Source organism: Astatotilapia calliptera, chromosome 23 (assembly GCF_964374335.1).
Source record: "Astatotilapia calliptera chromosome 23, fAstCal68.1, whole genome shotgun sequence".
Classification (NCBI taxonomy): Eukaryota; Metazoa; Chordata; class Actinopteri; order Cichliformes; family Cichlidae; genus Astatotilapia; species Astatotilapia calliptera.
The window spans coordinates 5,607,501-5,627,170 of NC_137443.1; the positions used below are offsets into that span (position 1 = coordinate 5,607,501).

The 19,670-nt window shown below is 39.7% G+C and overlaps 2 protein-coding genes across 5 annotated transcripts in view; one reads left to right on the forward strand and one right to left on the reverse strand.

Moving 5' to 3' along the window:
• yjefn3 (YjeF N-terminal domain containing 3) overlaps positions 1–19,670 on the reverse strand; it is a 54,722-nt gene that overhangs the window by 16,970 nt on the left and 18,082 nt on the right. The gene's annotated exons all lie outside the window — the stretch shown is intronic.
• LOC113024796 (uncharacterized) lies at positions 15,704–19,487 on the forward strand. The gene is made up of 2 exons (XM_080297291.1): positions 15,704–16,226; positions 16,910–19,487. The coding sequence occupies exons 1-2, from the start codon at positions 16,071–16,073 to the stop codon at positions 18,833–18,835; spliced, it is 2,082 nt and encodes a 693-aa protein (XP_080153417.1). The 5' UTR covers positions 15,704–16,070; the 3' UTR covers positions 18,836–19,487.

Here is a 19,670-nt window from a genome sequence, read left to right on the forward strand (position 1 = left end):
TGATCAACAGTTCTCCAGATTTTCTGAAGGTCTTTTAATATTTTTCTTTGGGCAATCGTCGCCTTTTCACTAGCTCCAATACTTGTACCTGTGTCAACACATCACAGATAACTCAGAAAAGAAGCCATTTTAAATTGTGTCTTTAGGTAATTTGATACTATTAGGCTGTCTTAAAAATATATATTTTTTTCTCATTTTGTTGATTTAATTTATAAAAAATACCAAAAAAAAAGGACAAAAGAAGAAACGGGAGGCCTAAAAAAACCAACTACAGCAGACCTGAAACGGGATCCGAGAGACTGTCGGTGCATTCAAAGATTCAAGATTCAAAGTGTTTATTGTCATGTGTCACAAGAAAAAAGGCATTTCTTTGTGCAATGAAATTCTTTCCTTGCTGTCCACCCACAGATGCCGATTAATATATACAATAGAAATAGAACAAATAGTACAAATAAATAGCTGAAGACAGAAAAGGAGACAAAATATGGAGATTTGAAACAGATGTGTGCAAAAGACCTATAGCTTAATATGCTGGCTTAATGTGTAAGATATATAGAGTTAACATAAGCCTGGTTAGTTAATCTATGCATATGTCCCATCTGCACAGTATTGTAATGCAAATTCTAAAATGATGATATTAAGTGTGTTTCTAATGCTCACAAGCTGATAGTTAGCACTTTTCTAATGAGGAATAAATGCAACAGAATTTCATGCAAATGACACAAGGAGACAAACTGGAATTGGGACTTGTAAATATGGCATTTTTCACTGTAATCGATCCAATATACATTTTACTTAAAGTGATAAATTCCAGTCTCAACATAGGAACTAAAAATGAAGTCAGCCCACCTCAAGTGTCAGTAGGGGGAGCATTTTGACACAAATGTTGAATCTAGTCTGTCTTCAATTGTAAAAATATCCCACTTTACAAAACAAAACTTTGACCTGCTTGTGGGAGTAGAAAAAAAGGTCCATGGTGGTAACCATAAATGTCTGCACAGATTACTTTATATCCACTACACTTGTGTGTCTTCTGCTGTATTTTCATTAGGCCTCAGTCACACAGGTGAACTTGGTGAGTGGTAGTCAAACTTGAAAAAAACATGATGAAAGCAGAAATGGAAAACATGCAAAGTAAAAAAGCAACAAGCAATGGAGACAACTGACCTTCAGAGGTTTGCATCATCATTCCAAGCAAGAGAATTGGAAAACATTTTGTGTGATGCATTTCATAGCGTCACTACAACTCTGCAAATATTGTAGTTGTCAAGTGAAAACTATAGCTGACAGCGACAACAAAAGCAATTTCAAGGAGATTTTTGGTGCAGCACCATATACTTTGCAATTACCAGCAACCACTTGCCAACTTGTGAGTAAACACATATTTTTCCTCTTGCAACCTGTGATTGCCAGCGAGTCACCTTTTGGTCTCTAGGCCTGTATAACTGAGCCCTTAAAGCCAACATGTCAAACTGTACATGTCAGTTGGGGAAAATTCATAACAGCATGATTCATCCTTTAGGCAACAATAATATTGTCATGGTCTCCATGCCTCCCTGGCTGACTATCTCAGGCCACATGTTTTCTGTTTTTGTTTTTGTGCTCTCTCTCTTTCTCCCCTGTCTCTGTTCTGCCTGGGCGGAGCTCACCTCAGGGTCCCGCCTCTGGCCCACGCACCTGCCCTGATTGTCACACATGCTGCTAATCCACCTGTTATTCTGAGTACTACTTAAGATGGCGGTTATGTGGTTCTCATCGCTGGATCATTGAGTAACCCGTGTTAGTTAGCCCAGCAACCAATATCTGAATCTGTGTGTTTTCCCTAGCCTGTTTCTGACTAAGCTACTCTTGTAAATAGATTTCCCTGGACCTGTTCCCGTTTCCCCGTGTGGATCGTCTGAGAGCGACTGAGTGGCAAAGTGTGTTAGAGTTGGAGCATGAGTGGCTGCGGAGGAGAGTGGAGCGTTTTCTGGAGAGCATCGGTGTGTGGACTTTTCCCCTTTTCCCTCTTGCAGACCCTGGAGCCCTGAATCTCTTTGCAAAAGGAGGTCTGAGCCTCAGTATGTCTGAAACCTGTGACAAATATCTTACAAAAATGTCTGTGCAGTTGTCTAATGAGACAGATGGAGTCTAGTCTGAGTCAAAGTACTAGGTTGCCTAATCGATGAACAATGTTATCCCTAAGTTTATGCCTTGTATGGACATATAAATGACTACAGAATCATAAAAACACTAGTAGTGATGTATGGACCAGACGAAGGAATATCATAGAAATTCAGGTGAAATCACCAGAAATAGGCAGAGACAAAAAATGTGAAGGTGGGACTGTGTGGATGAATTTCACATTTGTTTTCTGTCACCTTCTTCTTGTAAAACTCTATTAACACATGCTCACACCGTTCTGAAGAGTGGAAAACGAAATATGAACCACAAAAAAAACAGGATTGTTAAGACAAAAATACACCACACTCTCTTCATGAAATATTTTGGCAGACATGAAATATTTTGGCAGACATTCTTCTGCTTTTATCTGCCTACTTTCGATCTCACACCCTGGTAGCACCTTCCCTTCATTTCTGTCCTTTCATCTCCAGTTTTGCCAATCTTACTTTATTGCCTATCGATTCTGCATTATCTCCCTCTGCCACTCTTGTCCTCCCTTTTTGCCGCAATCCATTTCTCTGTTGTTCTGATCGAGGTTTGCACTTCGCTGAACCAGAGTGATGCCACATGGAAAGGTGACAGAATGAAAGAAAGAGAGAGAAAAGCGCAAGAGAGGGAGGGAGAGAGAGGGAGAGCAGACACGGGAAATGACTCACCAACATTTGATTTAATCTGTTTGGCTTTATTATTTTTTTATGTACACGCTTTTTGATCTGAGAAATGCCTTTAGAGGGAGAGTGGAGCAGGTAGATTCAGAGGTAAGTCTACTGTCATCCTTCATTGCAAGCATCACTTTAATCATTACTCTGAAGAGAATCTCGTTATAGACCCTCAGCCATGTTCCGCTAAAAGGTTTTGGTCATAATTTTGATATCATGCTGATGGTCATCCACGCGTCATACCCTGCTAAGCATTAAAGTGTCTTGTACTATGTTACAAAAAGATGGCTCCCCTGCAATTATAACAAGATTATCAGCGGGCTTTCTCAGGCCTATGTCTGTATGTGTGCATCTAATTTAACATGTGTCAACTCAGGACACCTTTCATCATCAATTGCACTGCCTGCAGCGTGCCTCCAGGAAGTCCCACAGCATCCAAGGAAAGTATAGGGCAGAAGAGAAATGCAGCAAGGTTCACATACAAACTGTCTACATTTAAGAGAAGACAGATGTGTGACTGCTGGTAATAAAACTAAAAGAGGGAGAGAGTATATCTGAATGGATGAATATATAGATGTTTTTATATGTTTATGTTTATGAATGTAGACAAAGTAGCAAATGTATTTTGGTTTGATAGATGTGAAATAATAAACTCCCTCCAGCTTAAGTGACCACGGTGCAGAATAATCCAGAATAATCATAGCGAGCCAAAATCAAGCGAGCATGACTCATTAGAGGTGTCGAGTGTGTAACTCTATTCAAACTGACATGCGTATATTGCTGAAGGCATAAAGATTGTGTTGTTTTATGAGTGGTCCTATATCTTGTCCAGTTCTATGTCCTGTCATATGCTTGAAAATGAAAAACAAATATAAAATTGTAATGATTCACTCTGTATAATTGGCTTGCTGGAGGGATCAGGTGCCACAGCGGCGGAAGCGTCGCTTCAACAGTCTCAGCTGGCAGATAGGAGTTGGCTCTGAGCCGCCATATGGTCCCTTTCTAACTGGCCAGCATGAGCCCCGTCATGCTGCTCAATTCTTATCAAATCAGGACGCTATGATTCACTTTTTCAAGTCTCCTTAGGTGATAATTTAGGACTTGTTGTATGTCGTGTGTCAGTGTGTGTGTATGAGAGAGAGAGAGAAAGACAGCCATAAAAATCACATCCATACGACTATCTCCGGTAGTATCGTTCTTTTAAATCTGCCTTAATCAGTTTAGTTGTCTGCTCATGTTTCTCATATCCGGTACAACGAGACAGACATTCTTGAGATAATCTCACTCAGCGGCTCCTCCATTTGCTCTCATAACTCATTTCATCCTCCAGCAGCCATGTACCTGTAGATACAAAAGATGAACAAGGATCATATTAACCTAAAGCCACAGGTGATGGCAAGTTCATTTTGGTGTTAAATTTCCTGTATGTGTGAGAGAGTGAGTGTTCTCAGGAGCTAAAAATATCCATGAGTCAAGTCTGCTTATCCCTCATTTTTAGATGTCATGTGATTGCACAAGGAGAAGAGCTTCTATCCAGATGGATGAGCACCCACCTACACACACACACACGCACTTGTAAGCATACAGGTCACACAAATGTACTGAAGTACACGAGACAAACAGAGGTGCTCACGCACCCACATACCCACAGGTTACATCATGCCATGCCCCGTCAGTGGTCTTTAATCTCTGCCTCTCCTTTAAGCCCAGTCTCTTCAGTTTGATGCCAGGGGCCATAAGGATCATAAATTATAGGGCATGCGTTGTCACATCCTGTTTCTTTCTCCTGAGACAGATCTTTGTCCTCCAGGTACTGGAGGCAGAGCAGAATGGATAACGCAATTTATAAGGCCACTGGCCAGGACACACAAGAAAGATGACCCATTTATGTTACTAAGTGACCTGAAGTTTAAAAACAAACTATGTATCAGATGAATCAGTTGTGCTGAGCTGCTGGAGAAGCTGCTCTTCAGCCTGGCTGTCAAGTTTGAATGAACATACAGTTTATCTACCCATCTCTAGATTAAGGTCGAGACTTATTTTACAAAAAGTAAGCATCCATTTTGTAATGTTTCTGTGCAATACTAATGATGGTCTATACAAGGAAAAGGCGACCCAATTTTTCTCCCTCGTGGGCCCCTTATGCACAGCCCTGGTGTCCTAGCAACAGAGTTACCAGAATCAGTTGACTGAACATAAAGAAGAAAAAAAGGTCAGTACACCCTTTACTATAGATGCATACATTACTTTACCCAGAGCATTCTATGGTTAAATTTATCATCCGCAATACACAAGCCCTCACCACCACTGAATATGATATAGAAGCTTTAGCTTGCAGTGCTTTTTCGGGTGATTCACATAAAAACTGCTTGATTTTCTGAGGTGTTTTCTAGTGGCACCTCTGAATCAGCTATACTCTTCAACATTTATCTATACAGTATGTATGGAACTATCAGAAAAGTTAGGAAAGCTTCTGGGGTCTAAAGTATTATAGCGATGTCCTGAAAGTAAGTGAAGAACAGATAAGGAAAGGTGGGGAGAGAACAGAGGCGGAGAAAGTGACACAGTATAATTAGTACAGCCACTGGCGGTATTGAGATACAAAGAAACAAGTCAGACTAATAAAAACCTGCCATGAAGAGGACAGTCTTCCTACAGCCTTCTCTGCTTTAAGTGGCTAAATAAACACTTTTCAGCCAGAGTGCAAGCTGAGAGCACCAGGCCTCTACAGGGCATCCTGAGAAAGTGTTTAATCAGTGTCAGCAGTCTATCTTTATGTTCTTTATGCTGACTGGGAACTGGTAGGACTATTGAAAACAGCCAAAAAGAAACATGTGGTTTTTCCTCTATTTCAGGTCAGTCTATAATCCCTCTAGGCCTCTGTCTGCAGCTCTAACACCCATTTAGCTCCAGATGTCACGGCTGGTTAACTACAGAACACAGAGTAACAGTTTGTGTGTGTGTGTGTGTGTGTGTGTGTGTGTGTGTGTGTGTGTGTGTGTGTGTGTGTGTGTGTGTGTGTGTGTGTGTGTGTGTGTGTGTGTCCGGGGGTGAATCACAGGATGATCAATAAGTAGGAAAAGAATGGAAAAATGAAAGCAGGACGTACAATACACACAAAAAAAGATGTGCCTTTTAAAAATATATTTCTACAGGTTAAATCACTTCGTACATATTGTATATATTGTTTACCTATAACTGTTCCTGCAAATAGCAAAACATAACCAAGCTGCCAATTGCAAAACTATCCTGTCAAAATTTTGATATGAAATAAGGGTGTTATGTGGACTACAAAGGTGCTGTGTGGCGAAAATCAGAAAGAAATCTAAAAGAAACTTCAGCACAATTTTTCCCATAAATTTACTGCTTCTACAGTTTACATTTTGCTGCCAGTCTTGGGGAACATGATGACATTAAAAACAAGTTATAGTATACAGGCTTTTTTTTTAATTCCAGTTCAGGAGTATTAAGACTACATGGTCAGTATCAAAATATGTGAACGCATCACCATATATTTCACAGCACTGACCATATTACTGATATTAATATATTGGTGATAGGAGCCAAGTCTTCCTGACAGGAGAGTGAACAAGCAGGGCCACTCCCTCTATGAACATGACCAATAAGATCATGATCAGTACATACCAACAGGATACAGCTGGTTTGCAATATGTATGACAAAGCGATATTTTAAGCAGTCACATAATTTCATGAGTTCTTTATCATGTTGTGTATGCAAAATATATTAAAATTGAGAATCTTATGTTAATTTAATTGTAAAAGTACCTGAAAAAAGTGTAAATGATAACCGATATTAGGTATTGGTTAGAACTTTTGTTCTAGTTCTTGTAAATTGTGGATGAACGGATGAAAGATACTGTATCATTGAATTAGCTCATTGGTCCTTTGGCAAGACAATCTAAAATTGAAAAATAGTAAAATAATAATAATTCTGAAAGACTCTATGGCTGCAAGAGGAATTAAATATTCACTCATGAGGTACTGTGAAGCTATGCTGTTGTAAAATACTGCTGAAATGTGATCTACACAATACATGCCTAGGCTTATACAAACAGAATTAGCAGCAAGGAAGAAACTATTAATATTGTCCACCAGTTTCAGCATACTGTGACTGTGAAATGCTGACTTGCAATCTTTTAATTTATTGTTGACTGTATTTGACAACAGTGGATATTTGTTACTGGGAAATACAGGTGTCCTAAAAGTTGTTTATCCACTGCATCCACTCCAAAAAACACAGGGAGACGTGGACATCACCAGACCTTTAGGACATGTATGTTGCAACATTTGCATCTGACCCTCTGTGCAGCTTGTGCCCCAGCCAGTTATTCCCGTGGGAGCCGCAAGCCAGGTTCAGCTGTCAAGTGGAGGATGCACACTGATTCCACCCAAATATGAATTTGTCAGGTCTGTTTGTGATTTTTGCATTTGTAAGAGTCTTGTTGCAGTCATCAAGCTATTAATCTACAATTACACTCAGCAAAAAAACAAAAGTAGCTAATGAGCAGTGTTGGTCAAGTTACTTGAAAAAAGTAATCAGTAACTAATTACCGATTATGTCCCCAAAAAAGTAATCCCGTTACTTTACTGATTACTTATTTTCAAAAGTAATTAATTACTTAGTTACTTAGTTACTTTTTAAAAACATGATTTACAACCTGAGTAGGTAATAAAGCGATAGATCTTTCAGCCCAATTCTACTTTTTCTGCATCATACAAAATGTAATCAAATGGAAAAGTCTCTTTTTAAAACTTGATTTATTAGTTTTAACCTTTTAACTTTATGCATCAAGCAAAAATTTAATTATATGCAACATTCTCTGACTGGAATAAATTAGTTTAACATTTAAACCTATTTTCTGCACATTCCAGCATATTTTTTTTTTTTTTTTTTGTGTTTACACTTACACTTTCAAATAGATGCAAGTAAAACACAGCAGAAAATTAATAACATCAAAGACTCAGCGGTCCTGTTGCTCTATTTTCACCTGTAAAGCAGGAGTGGGGTAGGCGGAGGTTTGCCCTGGTGCAGGTGTGCCGCAGCGGTCAGTTGAAGAATCCGCGAGTTTCTCTGTGAGTTTCCCATTACGTGGTAGCGCACTCCCGGTGCTTGCTTGGAAGTTTAGGGGGGGTTTTTTCGCTGTAAAAAGAAGTTTTCTTCCCACGCACAATGGACACTAATGTTTTTGTCACTTTTTATGGAATCAAACTCAAAATAAGCTCAGTACTTCCAAGCTTTAAACGCTGCACGCTCATACTCTCTCCCGCACTCGATATATGATCCACTGTTGATCTGCACACAGCTGTTGTCACAAACGGCGCACTCGCTTACGTCACTGTCATCAGACGTTCTCACAAAAAAAATCACGGTTTTAGTAACGCAGTAACGCAGCGTTCCTACGGGAAAGTAACGGTAATCTAATTACTGTTTTTGCAATAGTAATCCCTTACTTTACTCGTTACCTGAAAAAAGCAATCAGATTACAGTAACACGTTACTGCCCATCTCTGCTAATGAGTATAATGAATGGCTCTGTGAATGCATAGTTTGGAGTTCAAGCCTGCAGTTTAGGTAAAGCTGAATATAAAAATCTTTTCAGTGTATTTTGTTGTTGTGTATTTTCATGTGTTGTTGTTGTTTCCATGACGTGTCCCCATTACAGGCTTTGATGGCCCTGGAGGAATGCAGTGGGCCTCAGCTTAGTTGGTTTGGTTACAAAAGACTAATCTCCCTTTTTGCTCACACTTTTTACGTTCTATTTTGTAGCACGACGAATAAAAGGCAAGATGGGAGAATCCCCAGGCAGAGCCAGAGGAGGACAAAAAATGAGAATGATGCTGCTGCTGAAAACTCTCCAAGGATGCCTTTGAACTCCCTCCACATAGATTGTTCACTTTCTTCCTACCTAATCATCCTCGGAGTGCATGTACGGGTAAAAGTGTGTGTGCGCTTCTGCCACAAGTACGTGCGTGTGTGTGATCTAATTCCTTCTCTCCTGAGAAATTCTCTTTCACGGGGCAAACTATGCAGTGTTTCATATGGCAAAAGCAGGTGGGTCAACTGAAAGGCATTTAGATACAGAACAAATGCAGCACATAAAAACCAGAGAGCATATTAATAAGAAAGCCTCAAACCCACACTGCCACTGTGTCTCAGTGTCTCCCACCTAGTTGCCCATAAGCTGCACGCAAAGTGTTGTTTTGTTTCTGACAAAACTGTATCCCCACCCAAGCGCACCTGCATGTGTAAACGAACACACACTCAATGTACTAGTTGTTTATAATTGATGAGCCCAGCAGTAGGGGAAACCATGAGAGGGACCAGAGAGACCATCCAATTGAAACTGGCATTCGGCCGACCTTTTGTAACTTCGCTGGCATGTGAGCATGCGTGTGTGTGTGTGTGTGTGTGTGTGTGTGTGTGTGTGTGTGTGTGTGTGTGTGTGTGTGTGTGTGTGTGTGTGTGTGTGTGTGTGTGTGTGTTTGTATGGGTGGTTGGGTTTACGAGGCAGGTGGCAAAGAAGAAATGTCTCAGAGGTGTAAGGAGATCAAGGCTGATGGCAAGAAATGATGAGCGTTTACTTCAGAGATGCTTTGATGATGATGAGAGAGTTGAAAGAAAGCTGAGGAGCTACAGAGTAATATTCCAGTGAGACGCTTCTAATGAGAGCAGAGCAGGCAGGGGTTTCAATAAACCTGGACACAACTCTGAGGGGGGGCTATTATTCTCTGATGTGTGTCAATCACATAAACCTAACACTCTTCTCTCTGTCAAATGGAGTTTTACACAAGCAATTAGCCTGCCGCTGTGGTGGTGTTGGATTATAGGGCACAGACACTCACACTTAACAGCCCCACAATGTCAGAAATGACTATCAAATTCCAGCTGCTGCTCAAACATCCTCACAATTCCGCTTGCCCTTGGCACCTTCCACAACTGACTGATGAGTTTGTCTGGTAAAGGTCCGTGCATGCAGCTGTAACCTCAGGCTACTAACGGCTTTTACATTGACAGATTTAGCTGCATAATGTGTGCACATGTGGCATTTCCCATACATTAGGAACAGATTGTCACGCAAGCTGCGCAGCCCAAGGAGCCTGGCAGGGTGTCGTATATGAGAATTGGTGGGTTTTTGCATGCAGCTGTGTGATTGTGTGAGTCCTGGGGGGCACACATTTTGTATTCTGTGACAGTGTATATGTGTGCATAGAGTCAGGCTTCCTCACCACCCTTGAAAATGATTGGGAGGTGAAAGTGCAATAGTAGCGAAAGAGGTAGGCACAGATGTGTCAGCTACATGCTGCAAAGGTGTGATGTGGGGGTGGAGCCATCATGCAGAGCCTGCTTCCGTCGCTACTGCCCACACAAACAGACCCATCACCTGTTATATTCCACTGATTTACACTAGCACTGCCAGCTCATAGCTAATAGAGTGAAAAATGTCATTGGCAATCATTTTCATTCACAGGTGTCTTTTCATCTTATTACAACATAAATGTTTATTTATTTAAGTTTATCACTAAAAAGTCTTGCTTTAACTTGCTTCAACAGGAGATACATCTCATGCATGTAAGCAGAGCAGTCAAGTAGATTTTTAGTATTAATATGCATAACTAATTGCATGCTCGTTATTCAATCTCCTCGAGGATGACTAATCTCATTACCTTGACCTTGACTGTGTGGTGAAGGAAAATTGAATTGACAGGGGAGCTTTAACTCTTGCTGCTTTGAAAAATACATCTCCGTTTATTCTCATAGTCCTCCACACAGACCACATTTGCACACTACCGATCAGATATATGGATAGGATGTTGGTCCAATCCGGAGTTATAAACTGGAAACTCATACCTTGGGAATATTACATGGTTTGTACACTATCCTTTTTATTTTCCTTTTTTCTTCTTCTTGCACCAATGCAGCCCTGTATAAAATTAATAGTGAGCAGAAATGAGTTCAGCTTATTGGTGCAACGTTTCATACCAGTCCCAGTTTCTCATGTGGCCCCATGAGAAAATGAATAATACATCCCTGATAAATAGGACAATAGCTAAAAGGACAGTTCAGCATAATACTTGCTGTGTTTTTATTTCAAATACTTAAACATAATGTGTTTTTCCAGTAACCTAATTCCTATTATTTCAGCCATCTCCGATCAGCTCCAAATACTCTTGTATGCTTCTCGTTACACATCTCTTACTCCTCTAAAGAAAGCAGTGTGGAGCTAGATCAGGCATAAGATGTAAAACTTTGTTTTGTAAAAGTCTGAGGTGGTGATGTACACACAGCACACACACAACAACAGAATTACAGTTTGTCGATAAATCAAAATCAAATCACAAACAGATTTTTTTTGTTGTCCACCCACACAATAAAAACAGGATGTGGCAAAACATAACAGACCTGGTTTGTTCAGGGGTTGTGGTGTTTGTTCACACAAACATGCCAGCAGTAATGAAAGAGAAACAGGAATGGGTCAACATCAAAGCCTTGGATATTTGAAGTAGCCAATGAACCCAGGCCAAACCCTCCTGGACAAAACAAACCGTGAAGCCATGAAGTAAAAAAATATATATATATATATATGGCTTAACGGTTTAAAATAGTCAAAAAAAGGACAAGGACTGAAAAAATAATAAATCCTCAGTGCATGTCTCATATAATGCAATAGCTACACGTTTTCAGTGCCACAGACTGAATTAATTAAGACAACAAGTATGTGTGTGGTGTAGGAGTAGGTGTCAATTCATGCATTAATGTGGTAGCATATGTTCATGTTTATGTGTATATAATAGTACGAGAGTATAAGAATGAAATGTACAGGGATTAAGACTTAAGCTGATAACATTGTGGTGACCTGAGGTCATACTAATTCAGAACTAGTTTGAAATATGTGCTGTACAGTCATAACATTTATTCAACAGCCTCTCACAAAGACCTTCTATGGGTACAGGCCGGACTCGCCCAACCTCGTGCCTCTGTTTGTGACCAGCTGGCTTAGAGGATGCTAGGTTAGTTATGAAAGCCACACAGAGTAAATCTGGAGAGTGTTGACCACAAGGGCTGCACTTCCAGCTCACAGAACTATGGCTACAATTGGTAATGCTTGTTTTTCTTTTTCCATCAGTCCTGACATTATCTTCCTTTTTGTATATCTTTGTTAAAACCAATTATAATCATGTGTTGGCAGTGTTATATAAAGTCTTGAGAAATTACATCCAGTGTTGACAATTTTAGTGCCACCCACTCCGTCTCTAATGACTGTGACAGTCCTTGGGCTTTATTTGTACTAATTACAGTGAGTTAAAAGAAATCCACAAAGCCACAGAAGCTTGTGTCCCTGCCCCTCTGTCTGACTTTTTATCATTACAACAGCTATGAGATAATGCAAATGTAGAAATCAGATTTTTAGCTGTGTGAAGAAAAAATCTGAACAATGTGAGCTAATAAAAGCTAATAAACTGAAAAAATATGAGAAAACAAAAGGCAAACCCACAGCTCCTTTCCAAAGCACGTGTTTTCTCTTATTTTCTCCCCCACCCTCCTTATCTCACCGGGGTTTTGATCTGCTCTTTCCGAGTAAACACTGAGTTGATTGTGGCTTGACTCTTTTGTCTGGCTCTCCAGTTTGCTGCCATTCTTACTGCATACCTCTGTCTGCTTTACCATTAACCAGGTGGCTCCCAGGTGAGGGAGTCCAACCTTAGCAACTGTCCATCAAACCAAGAGGAAGGATTCCCCTCCACTTCTGCTGATTGCTTTATTATAACACATTTCAGCCTGGGCTCTGAGGTGTTGTTAGGCAACGGAGAAATGATATCCTTAATACAGCTGTGTTTCCAGGCAATTACAACTGCACAGAAACAATAAAGACTAAATTAAATATTAATAATAATTGCACAAGCTAAATGATTTCAGTTCTAGTGTTTGTATATGAATGTGCGATGCTGCAGTTGTTTTCTGGCAGCTCTGAAAAATAACCAGCCTTAAGAAAGTAACTGGAAGTATGCATTTATGATGATATGCTGTATGTTTGTTGTACCCCACAAAATGAATACAAAAGATAACTCCCAATTAAATATGGACATTGTTTTTTGCTACTCTATTATTAGAATGTTCAAAAACAAACTGCAATTTAAATGTATGATTTGGTTTCTACTGTTCACATTTGAAAGTAGAGGTTGTGGTAAACAAAAACAGAGAGACAGAAACAGAGACAAGTCATTTACATAATCTCAATTCAGTGATAGCATTCCTCCAAAGTGAAACAAAACAGAACCACAGTCAGGGCTCAGCAGAGCGAGACACTAAACCCAATTACTGAAAATTGGGAAAGCCTTCCTGGCTGCAAGCAGTGACTCACACGCTCAGACGCTCACAAACACAGCTGTAAGCAGTTTGAAGTACAATACCTTCAGACAGTCATAAACACAGAAATCTTCATTTCTTAACCTCACTAGGACACAAAGGGGGAAAAAAGTACATCCACAATGATGCTGCGGTTTCACAGTCCGTTCCTCCTCTATCTTCGTCAGTTTTATTTAATCTTCAATCACGTCCTAGTGAAGAGTAGGACCTGACTGGGAACTTGAAAGTAAAAATTTACATTATATTTAAACATATTGTGATGATCATATGTTTTCTTTTGTAAAACAAAAAAAAACCAAGTGGTTTAACTTGAGCACCTGGAAAATACTCTTCCTCGCTGGAGGTCTCTTTACTGATACAAGGCAAGCAGCAAGTTGGTTTCTTTCTGCTGTAGTGTTTGTTGTCTTTTTTGTGAAATGTGGTACATTCACTTCAGAGGACACCCAGTACCGCCCAGAGCCACTGAATGAAAGAGTCATCTCTGTTCACTCCAATGGACCAATTTTTTACAGTAATGGCAGATCAAGGAGCCTCACAATAGTTCCAAAAGTTAGCAACATAGCGATACAGCAGCACAGAAGTTTGAGATGCATGACTAAAAGGTAAAAAGTTTTAAAAAACTAAACAAAAGAAGTCTTTGTGTTATCAGCACACATTGCAACTGTGAAAACTATTTGACAGAGAGGAGGAGGGAGTCATCTTAAAAGACTACAGTTCCCGCAGAGTTAAATTTTGAATGTGCAGAACGACCTTAGAGAGTTACAAATATCAGCGGCGTACATATGAGAAGGAAAAGAGTCAGGAGGCCTAGTCATATGATTAAACAAAGAAAAAGGAGACTTAGAGTTACATACACTTGAAAAAATAAATGGGAATAGTATGTAGATTTGGAGGAGGCAATACAGTTCGATGTGGTTATTATACATTTCTTTGTGCGCGGTTAGTCCGGTTTTCTTAAAGAGGAATTCCAGTTGGCGCCCCTTAGCTTTGAGACCATCCCTCCAAACACACTCCTTCCGGTTCTTATCTATATATTGTAACGATGGTTAAATGTTATTTTACAGTGACAGGTTTGCTAGCTCTGCACATGGTTGTTATTTCTTTAAGATACATGTTTGGTTGTGCTGCCGGAAAAAGGGAGTTAATGTGTGCAGGAAGGGGAGGGGGGTCTGGGTTGTTGAGTGACTGTACGGGGCTGAAGTGAGGTGTTGCACGAGAGCACTCTCCCCAGAGTTAATGGCCCGTTTGCCTGTGTCACCAAATAAACGGACAAACTGAGATCAAAATGTCTGGTTCTTGAGAAAATTACAATATGTTCCTTCAGCTCTCCAAGCTGTTCATTCTCGTTTTCGTGCCCCATCCTCCCTGCCCTTTTCTATTCTTTAACTTCTTCACTTCTATTTAGTACATGGGGATCTGCCAGGCCCAGGAGCCGCTGCCAGTCCCCTTCAAGGCTTTCCCCAAACCGCAGCTCAATTCATGTCCAAGGCAATCACCTTTACCTACTAAAATGCTGTCAAACCTAAAATGGGGACGTGGGCCCAGAAAGTGAAAAGAATATTAAAGGAGAAAAACATATGATCTGAAAGGTTAAACAATTTGGCTTTGCAGTCAGTGCGAATGACACTAGAACAGCACACTAGATCCAATATATGACCTTTGCAGTGAGTGAAAATTCTATGTATTGTTGCAGTCTAAAACAACCCAGACAGGATTGGAAGTCTCTGGAAGGGGGGCTATTATCACTGTCCATATGAATGTTAGGTTTATCATGTTAGAAAAAAGTACAGCGAAATGAGATAGAAAAACAGCAAAGTCATTTAAAAAAATCTTTATTTGTCTTAGGTGATAGGTAAATGTGGCATGGGTGTGGTCTCTGCTGCAGAGGAGGGGTGGCGCAGCGAGCTCCCGGGGTGGCGCAGAGGCGGGGTGAACAGGTGTGCTGGCATGTGAATGTGAGTCTTTATATGTGCGCAGTGACAGTTGGAGGAGGGAGAGAGCGGACGTGACAGCGGAGCGAGAGTGTCTGTGTCCCATTACAAACCACAATAAAAGAATGTTTAATAAAGAAGTGCTGCCACCACGTCAGTGTCTTGTACAAGGGTAAAGGGCCAAACTTGTCAGTAAACAGTACATATGATGGTAGGGGTCGGTCCAGAGAGCTGTAAAGTGGTGTATTCAAACAAGTGGAAGACAGGAGCAGAGATGAGAAGAACTTGTGGAACAGTGGATCATCGCAAGACCCCTCCTCTCCTCAATCAATGAGGTTTACAGGTGTAAATAAGCTCCAATGGCGTTTCATTGAGCGAGACAAAGTCATTGGACTGTTGCCATGTTTCAGTCAAACAGAGAAAGTCTAGTTTATGGTCAGAGAGGAGATCCTGGTCGAGATGCGCTTGCCAGTGAGTGAGCGAATGTTTAGTAGACTAATGTTACAGGAAGGACAATGAGTTGCAGACCAGATGGACTTTACTGGGTTGGTGTCATTGTGATTGCAATTCCTACGGAAGCGTAGAGCTGCCACCCAGGCAAAAGAAAAATACAAGTGTATCACGTTATAACGTGAAAGGTTTATTGTTCTAACAAGATACTTTTCCTGTTTGTACAATATACTATCATGTTTGTACAATATACTTTTCACGTTTGAACAACATAATATCACGTTATTACAATATACATAATTATCACGTTCGTACAATATAATTATCACGTTCGTACAATATAAATATTATATTGTACGAACGTGATAATTATATTGTACGAACGTGATCATATATTGTACAAACGTAAAAAAAAATACCATTACAATAACATTTTTTATTGTAAGAACGTAAAACGTGTTGCATTCGGAAACCCAAATCCATGGTAGTTGTGGAGAGTGCACGCTCGTCAGAACTGGCACTTAACTTTGAATGCCCTGCTTTCAACATGGACACAAACACTGATAGCCCACTTCTGAGATTTCTTCGGAATCGTGGTGTACCTGAGGACTGTCTCTTACGAATGCTACAAGAACACGTAAGTGCACTCTTGAGGGGGAAACTTGTAAAACTCGCTTTTTACGAAGTTACAGCGTCTAAAAATGTGACATATTGCTAAGTTAGCAACCACAGCGGTTTTCGCTTCTCTCGCTTTGACTGCGTAAGGACGTAACGGTAGGCTGCATTGGTGTGGATCTTTAATATGGAATGGAAAATGTAAAACAAATTAACCCGCTGTATAAAACTGGGTCGTTGTATGACCACATGTTACTACTTAACCCGTATGCAGATTCCAGGTTTCTTAAATATATCGCTATATTATGTGATGCACAATGTTTCCTTGTTTATCTAAAAACAAATGAATTAAACTGTGTTTATATTGATATTTGTCTTCAATTAAAAAAAAACAGTGAGTTCAACCCTTTGTGCTCTGTGCAACTGAAAGATACGTGAATACTAATTTACTTTTTCAAAGGTGGGCGTTGTATATACTGTAATATTTCTATTAATAACATGTTAGAGAATCTCATTAATGTTGCTGCCATAGAGAGAGGAAAAGAATAAATGCTAAATATTGATGGCTGCCACTAAAATAATAACAGACAATTATCAAAACACATGTGAAATTTACATACATTTTTTTAGTGAGGTACCTCATGTGGTGTGGCAGCAGGTATACCTTGTACTTCTGTATAGTAATAAATATCCCTGTTATTACAGATTGATGCCACAGTGATTGATTTCATGGATGACAAGACCCTGTCTGATTACATCCCAACATATGGTGACCGGATAGCTGCCAGACGGTTCTGCTTGGAAAACAGTGGTGCAAGTACTAAGGAATCAAGAAAAAACTCATTGCTCGAAAAATTGAAGGAAAAGATGGGAATCAATGAAAATGAGAAGAAACCTGATCATGAGGAGGCATTTGTTTCTAAGAGAAAAAGAACATATGCAAAAAACAACAAATGGGCTGAGAAAAAGACACGAAAAATTGAGTTAGGGTGGATCCATGAAGGTAAGCAAGTGAGAAAGCGCAGAGGAGGAGGAACAAGGACCTTTGATGTGCCCAAAGACTCCAAAAAAGCTGACATATTACAGTATGCTAAAGATCTTTTCTTTCCAAGTGGAAAAAGCAAATTTGGAAGATGGGAAGTGTTCAGTCATGACATATTAGACTATCAGGAAGAGGCCGTATTTGATGAAGATGTCACAGTTGGAGAACTCTATTCAGCACTTAAAATGGGAATGTTGAGATTTTACTTGTGCACAAGAAGATTTTCCAATGATGAAGATGATGAAGAAGTTTATGATAGAGGGAAAACACATGTAAACAATGTTACACAACTGACTGACTCACATCAAGGAGATGAAGAAGCTTCTCACACTGTTGTGATCTCATCATCAGAATCTAGGAATGCTGATGAAGATGTATTATTAGACACATCTGAGGTAATGATTGGACCCTACCTTGGAGAGCCTCTGCCTTGTCAACTTGATGACACTGTAATAGATGAACCATTCCTGCAGTTTGAGGAAGATGATCTGGTCATCACATCCATTACACTTCCTCCAACAAACACAGCAGTCAGTAGTCCAGAAACATCTATAAGCAATGAAGCAATAAGCTCTGCAGGATCATATGATGTTGTCTGTGTTACCATCAAACTTCACAGGGTTACTATTCTGGAGGAGATGATCAGCCAGTTCAAAGATCCAACACTCCTCATACACCCTCTAAAATACACCTACATTGATGAAAAAGGAGCTGACGCAGATGGCGTATCAAGAGATGTGTATGCTGCATTTTGGTCAGAGTTTGTGGACAACACAGCTGAAGGAGAGGAGTTCAGAGTGCCATCACTGTCTCCTAAATGGCAGGAAGAAGAGTGGAAATCCATGGGTAGAATTTTACTGAAGGGATTTCAAGACCATGGATATTTCCCTTGTCGCCTTGCTCCTGTTTTCACAGTGGCACTCATCTTCGGTGAGAATCAAGTATCAGATGATCTGCTGTTTGAAAGTCTTCTCTTTTACCTAAGTCAATCAGATAGGGATCTGATAACAAGGGCACTAAAAGAAGATCTTTCAGATGAAGACAGGGATGAAGTGCTGGATCTCATGGATCGCCTGGATGTATCAGTGCTTCCAACCAAAGAGAACTTAAAAGGCCTTCTTCTGAAAGTCGCACACAAACAATTAATCCAAAAACCAGCATATGCCGCAGAGAAAATGTCCTTAGTTGCAAGCTACTTCCTAAAAGAAGCTTTTCAAAGCCCACAAGATGTCCTACAAATGTATGAGGATAAAAAGCCAACAACGAGAAAGCTTTTGAAGTTGCTTACTGCCTCTCCCACCACTCAAGCAGAGAAGCAGAGCTTCAGATTTCTGCACCAGTACATCAGAGGACTTGACGATACAGGGCTCAGAAGGATGTTCAGGTTTCTTACTGGGTCAGATGTCATCTGTGTTGACAAGGTTGAGGTACTGTTCACGCCTGTGGATGGACTGGCACGACGACCTGTGGCACACACATGCGGCCCTCTTCTGGAACTACCATGGACATACACGTCCTACCCAGAACTACGAAATGAACTGAACAATGTTTTGGCTGCTAAAAGCTCTTATGAGTTCAGCATAGCTTGATTAAAGTCCATCATGTTTAAACCAAAGAATGAAAGGTTTGCACTAACAATGACTGGCTATGAAGCTCTAAAGTTTGTTAAACCCACAAACAGGGAACACATCATTGTATAAAAAAAGAAAGAGCTTAAATTTCAGGGAAGTGTTTTATTTCATATTTGAATTTATTTTCAAAAATTGTGGATAACATCAATTTGTTTCCACCATGAAAAATGTAAATTTCAGTTTAAATTTTCATACTTAAAAGTTTTACTAGTTTAAATGTTAACTAATTATGTTTAATAAGTTCATATGGTTAGCAGCAAGTGGTGAACTATGCTTATTATTAGTTCTTATCATGTGTCAAGGTCCTTTTCCACAGGTCTGTGGTGCAGTTTTGTAGGATACAAGATGTCTGCTAGAGGGGATGTTTTGTTTAGTAATAATTCAAAAGACTTAATATTAATTATTTTCAAGTATATTTTTTTTACCTTTCCACCAGTCATTTGTTTAGAACATATTTTAAGGGAATAACTTTGGAAGGCAATGTGTTTGATGCAATAGTTGACTGGAATAAAAGACAGAAAATTGGCACATAAGTTAAGTTTTGTAGTGTTTATCAAGAGTCCGTGTTTTCTTCTCCTTGAACACAAATAAAAGGGAGGTTAACATCTAACACTATTTGTTAATTATTAAATAATGCAGAATTTGTACATTTACCAGTTTACAAGAAACTGTTCGTGGATGAATAGCAGTTGCACAATGTGTTCAGTAAAATTGAAAACAATATTTCATGAATGATAATGTATAGGATCAGCAGTTTAAAAAATGTTTTTTTGACAGTCTTAAAACAGAAATC

Coding starts and splice junctions, on each gene's coding strand:
- LOC113024796 (XM_080297291.1), top strand. CDS start 16,071: ATGGTAGTTGTGGAGAGTGCACGCTCGTCAGAACTGGCACTTAACTTT. Junction 16,227..16,909: donor TACGAATGCTACAAGAACAC/GTAAGTGCACTC, acceptor CTGTTATTACAG/ATTGATGCCACAGTGATTGA.